At 43.4% G+C, this 6000-nt stretch overlaps 1 protein-coding gene across 1 annotated transcript in view; it reads left to right on the top strand.

Moving 5' to 3' along the window:
• Positions 1–1293: 1293 nt before the first annotated feature.
• LOC124706051 (2'-deoxymugineic-acid 2'-dioxygenase-like) overlaps positions 1294–6000 on the top strand; it is a 33813-nt gene continuing 29106 nt past the window's right edge. Inside the window, exon 1 of the mRNA XM_047237718.1 lies at positions 1294–2048. Coding sequence (XP_047093674.1) covers positions 1294–2048 — 755 coding nt within the window. The remainder of the gene's footprint in view (positions 2049–6000) is intronic.

The raw sequence follows: 6000 nt of genomic DNA, 5'->3' as shown, positions 1-6000 counted from the left end.
TAGCTCGGGATTGGCCCGGTCTTTGGTGGTCAACTCTCTGACGCGTAGGAGAAGAGGAAAGGGGATGGGAAAGAAAGGAGCTTATATACTAGCTAGTAGGTGGATAACAGCTGCATCGATTGTGATTGGAAGGCACATCTCTTGAGAAGACGATAAATATTAAAGATACAATGCATTATGTCTAATTGTCATCCCTTACAATAAATAATTATTATTATTTTTAGAAGAAAATTATGTGGCTAAGGGAAGACAAGCCGTACAATGGAGAAAATCCCCCTCTACATTCCTCCTCAAAGCCAAGCAAGCAGATTCACTAATCGTGGTAGTTCTATCAGGCGGAGAGAAGCCATCGTGGTAATGTACTAGTGCGACCGCCTCTACCCCCGGTCCATCCGGAGGAGGAGCAGCGGCCTCACTTCTGGCCGAAACACCCGCCGAAACTTGGTAGCATAGCGGGGCAGCTCCGGCAAGGAGCCGAGGACCACAACAATTTTTCTCTATAAAAATCAAAGTGAGGTGTTTGCTCCACTACAACCCCCTCCCTCAGAACTTAGAGCAAACTTACTCAAACTCAAACACAACGAAGGCTGAGATTGCTCGATGCACCTTCAAAATTAATATTAAACGAGTATACATAGCTCTATACAAAACCTATATGACCCAACTAAATTGTACAAATATGTATTATATGTATAGATACAAGTGTGTACGTACATCGGCTAATCCGCAGCGACTCTTCCGAGCAGCGACAATCGTGGCCGGCCAGCGGGAGGGGCGGCAAGATGGTGTTGGCCGGCCACAAGGCACTACGAGATGGCGATAGCCGACCCGAGCCTCGTCAATACCTCGTAGGTGTGTGTCGGTAGGGTTGGAGGTGGCGCGGCGGCGAGATGAGAGGCCGAACAGTGCGGTAGAATTTGGGCGGACAGTCCAACGCATTGGGAGTGTATCGTGGTGCCTACGTCAGACTGTTTTGTGGTGCCCGCACGAGACTGTCTTGCGGTACCGCGCCGGACTGGACTGTCTTGCGGCAGGGTTGTACCACTTGTGTGAGGTAGGGGTTGAAAAGTATGTTTGCCTATACTAAGCATACCAGGTTTTGAATATAGGTTTGAACATGGGTTTGGTTGAGTTTGGGAGGAGCGGTTATAGTGGAGCAAGCCTCTCAAATTGAACCAAACCACCATTGCCGAAACCAATATATACACCCACGCATCAGTGCGTCTTGTAGCCAAGGCAACAAACAAACTCCACCTCAAAAAGAAAAGGCAACAACTACATTGGTCGTCGGACATGGAGCTGCTGTCCAACGCCCCGGCCCACGCTACCGTGCCAGACAGGTACGTCTTCCCGCCGGAGAAGCGCGCCGCCATGCAACTCGACCACGACCCCGCCTGCAAGGTGGCCTTCCCCGTCATCGACCTCCACGGTGGCCGCGCCCTCCTCTCTGACAATGGCCAGCGCCGCAGCCAGGTCGCGTCCGATATCGTTGCCGCCGGCAAGGAGTTCGGCTTCTTCCAGGTAGTCAACCATGGGGTGGGGGACGATGCCGTCCAGGCGTTCCGCGCCGCCGCGGCCGCGTTCTTCGCGCTGCCGGCGGAGGAGAAGCAGCCCTACTGCTCCTACGACATGAGCAAACGCTTCCGGCTCGCCACAAGCACCTCCTACGACGGCGGCGAGACACGGTACTGGCGCGACTACGTCAAGTTCAGCTGCTACCCGGCGTCGGACGACAACGTCCGGTCCTGGCCGTCCAAGCCTGTGGAATTCGCGCCTCGCCTTGTTGAGTACTGCGAGGCGGTGCAGGAGCTGGCGCAGACGCTCCTCGGCCTCGTCGCCGAGGGACTTGGCCTCGATTCGGGCTTCTTTGCCGGCGAGCACAGCAGCGGTGACACCAACATGAGCATCAACTACTACCCACCGTGCCCAGACCCGGCCGTCACCATGGGCCTGCCCGCACACTGCGACCGCTACCTCCTCACTTTGCTCACCCAGGACGATGTGGCAGGCCTCCAAGCAAGGTACGGCGGGCGGTGGCTCCTCATCTCACTACGTCACGTACTCAAATTGCCGGCACAAAAAAGTGCCGGTAATTGTACCAAAAGTGCCGGCAATGATTTTTCGAGGCAGAAAAAAAAGTGCTGTATTTAATCCAGTCGAGGTAGGTCTTTGCCGGCACTTTCAGAAAAATGCCATCAGTTGTATTTTCTGGCACTTCCAGAAGTGCCGTTATTAACTATTTTAGGCACTTTTGAAGATGCCGTGAAATACTTTTGCCGGCACTTTTTGAAGATGCCGCGGAATCTTTTTGCCGGCACTTTTTTGAAGATGCCGCAAAATCTTTTTGCTAGCACTTTTTCAGAGATGCCTCTGATTACTTTTTCAGGCTTTTAATTCTAGTGCCGCTAATTATTTTCTTAGGCATTTGCAAAGTTGCTATACTACTTTGCATGTTACTTCGCAAGGTACATCTACTATACTACACCAATTTTTGTACTCCGTATTTGATAAGCAGTGCATATCAACATTATTTTTCATAAATTTGATCACGAGTATTAGGGACACGGCGAACCAAATCTTAAACCATTTGGGCTAACACAATATACCTCTTGTTAATTCAGACTGCATTCAGTTACTGAAAGAGAATACTATATCGAGAATACTATATCTTCATGTACAGGGGATTCTGAAATCCCATCACAGAAACACTAGCTGATGCAACAAGGTTGCGTCACATTCCACCTGAACCTTCAACATCTTACAACTTACAGGACCTGAACTGTACTGCTCTGGAAAAAGACAATGATCCTCACCAAAAAGATAATGCTCCTCACAAAGATGCAGGTATACTTCCGGTCCCAGCAGTTCCAGTAATTTATCCTGACAAAAACAGATTAAAGCTTCCAATAATGCAAGTATACGGCAATTATGGACACATAGGCAAACAATATTCGGAGATTTGTTGCTCCACATGAATAAAGCGGAACCAATAAATGCCACCAGAAAAGATTAAACATAAATGTGCTATTTAATTTTGGTTACAAGATAATATATGTTTAAGATTATGCAGGCTTAACGTCCATTCACCGTGTTGCTATTTAATTTTGTTTACAATATAATATATGTTTAAGATTACATTCGCAAAAAAAATATGTTTAAGATTAAGCAGTCTTAACGTCCATTCACCATGTTGATATTTACGTCCAAGCAAATACAGTTTCAGGCACTCCAGCTAAGTTGGTTTAGGAATAAAAAAACAAATCAAGCAATTTGATTGTTTCAGAACTTGTGGACATCGGTCAAATAGGTAGTGTCCTACTCAAATGACAAATACAGATTATTCAAGTTTCAAAAGAAGAAAGACAGAGGAACAGTAGGTAGAGCTGCTTAAATATTTTCCTTCAAAAGAATGCAAACAGAGACACAGAGTACAGAACAAATACTTCAGATACTAGCTCAATATCCAAGTGTAGCAACAACCATTTTACAGTAACATATGATGAAAATGGACTAAAGAATTAAAGTGACGTCACCTACAACTGGAACAGTTTGATTTTAGAACAATGATTAAATGCATTTGTTCCAGCAATTAGCTCACTGGAGCACTTTGGAACATTTTAGACAAAATTTTGGACTGGAATAGTGGTGAAAATTGGATTGCACAAGGTAAAAGGAAACTTGGATCTGAAGAGCAGAAGAAGGAATAAGAATTGGTCTGCAGCAGGAACTCTAGTCTAGGTAGTCCTCCTTATCAGTATATACCTGAAGCGGAGAAGTAAGCCCGGTGCATCGATGCAAGGCTGCGGTTGACTGTCACTGCCATGTCCATGGCAAACCTAATCCTCCAGGCCTTGTTGATAAAACTTCTCGCTACACGGTGGACACAACACACACAAGTCAATCATCTCAAATTCATACAGAGAGGTGATTCAGGAACGGAAATTTAATCTCGTTTAGCAAAGCTCAAGCAAGGAAACAATAATACAAGCAATAAATAGCGAAGGCAACAAGAACACAAGCCACCGTAGTTGCACTTTGTAATCATTAAGAGTCCAGATGAACAGATAGGATATGGGGACACTTGAGACATCTGCCAAAAAACTTAATATAGGATGGATACATGCCCATGAACTCAAAATACACTTCCTCTACCATCCACTAATAATCCTACAACGGTGGCTACTAGAACATCAAGCAGCAGTAAACCTTACAGTTCACATCAACTTAATATGAACTTGAAAAATCAGCAGCTCCCAGTGCCTCGATACATGTCTACCTCAACATAAACAATTGATATGAATACTGAATTTCTCTCACAGCATTAAGAAAATATAGCACATAGTGATCAATTGGTCTAGCAGTAGAGCATGACCAAAGAGAGAAATACCACCTTTGGGTGCCAATGTCAACTAGCGTTGTGTTTACCTTCACAAGTAGTGTTTAGCCTACTACAGCCAATATATCAACCTGGGAGGATTTCAACCATCCCTGAATACAGAAACAAGTTCCCGTCTATTTTAAACAAGACAAGGCCACGTGATACCCTTAAAAACTAGTCTAAGAAAACCATGAGAACTACATACTTCAAAACCCATGTTCTCTACATTATGAACTGCAACTTGTATACCTTTTTTTATCTGTTGAAATCCTATCTACATTATGAAGTGCACATGTTATAACAGGTTATCAAAATACACCAGGTCAACTTCTTAAATTTGTATCATAAATTGCTTAAGTTATTCCACGATTCCCAGTTGAAAAGCTAGACCATCTCACCGCTACGATAAGGTTAACATATTATGATAACGTTTTAAGGGATTTAAGGAATTGTTGCCATGACCATTAAATCGAGCATAATGAGATTTCTTATGTTGCAGTAGTAAGAGTGCAGATTTCAATAATATTTAACAGCCTGATCGAGGGAAGACACTCACATCAGCGGGACTGATTTTATTCGGTCTGGAGACATAATCTTCCAAACCTCGTCAGTCAAGTTCATTTTAGAAGTACAAACCTGAAGATAAAAAAGGAGAGTCAGTTACAGGAAGCAACAAAAACATACCTCAGGAAGTATCATGCGATAGTTTTTCAATATTTAAATCTTGTACAAAAAAAACTTATAACTAATTAGTAGTTGGAGCTAAAGATTTGTGTTTGAGCCAATTTGCTATTCTTAATATAATGAGCGCAAGTGAAAGAACTAGTAATACAAGACCAGCAATAAAATCTACATCATCAAAAAGTATGCCTCATCAATGTTTTCTGAGCTACTATAAGAAATTTTAGAGAAAGAGTAAATATATGATGAATGATATATTTATAGCCCATTTGTTGCACTGAATGCGGAATCCACGAGCTGCAGTGGGTGCTTTGCATGCAGCTTGCAAGAGTCTCTCTTTAGCATCAGTGTATTCCAGCCGAATTGTTCTAATTTTGCCCAAGTAGATCAGATACCGGCAGAACTGTGGTAGAAGTAAAGAGGTTAGTACTGGTCTACAATAAGATCTCTACAAAAGCAAATGACAATTTCATAGGCCAAGTAGAACTGGTAGAAGTAGAGAGGTTAGTACTGGTCTACAATAAGATCTCTACAAAAGCAAACGACAATTTCATAGGCCAAGTACAACTGTGGTAGAAGTAGAGAGGTTAGTACTGGTCTACAATAAGATCTCTACAAAAGCAAACGACAATTTCATAGGCCATTCATCATTAAATCGATAACCAGCCTCGGCACATACAATAAAAGCATATTGCAATTCCAATTCAACTGTAACAACTTGGCATACATACAGGAGAGAAAATAAACTACTTGATGAATGATAGTTAACTGTTGATTGGAATGTGCTTCAAAACGTGGTGCCTTTAACCTAAGTTTTTCTGCCTGGTCAGACAAGTTGTAGTGCAGGTAATTGCGAAGAAGCAGGTTAAGAAGTGTTTCCTGCCATGGAAACCAAAAGTCAACCACATGTCTTGACAATATTTAAGTTACAAGTCTGAAAT

This window comes from Lolium rigidum, chromosome 1, assembly GCF_022539505.1.
Source record: "Lolium rigidum isolate FL_2022 chromosome 1, APGP_CSIRO_Lrig_0.1, whole genome shotgun sequence".
Classification (NCBI taxonomy): domain Eukaryota; kingdom Viridiplantae; phylum Streptophyta; class Magnoliopsida; order Poales; family Poaceae; genus Lolium; species Lolium rigidum.
The sequence above is the reverse complement of the archived record's forward strand: the minus strand, read 5'-3'. Positions and strand labels throughout refer to the sequence as shown.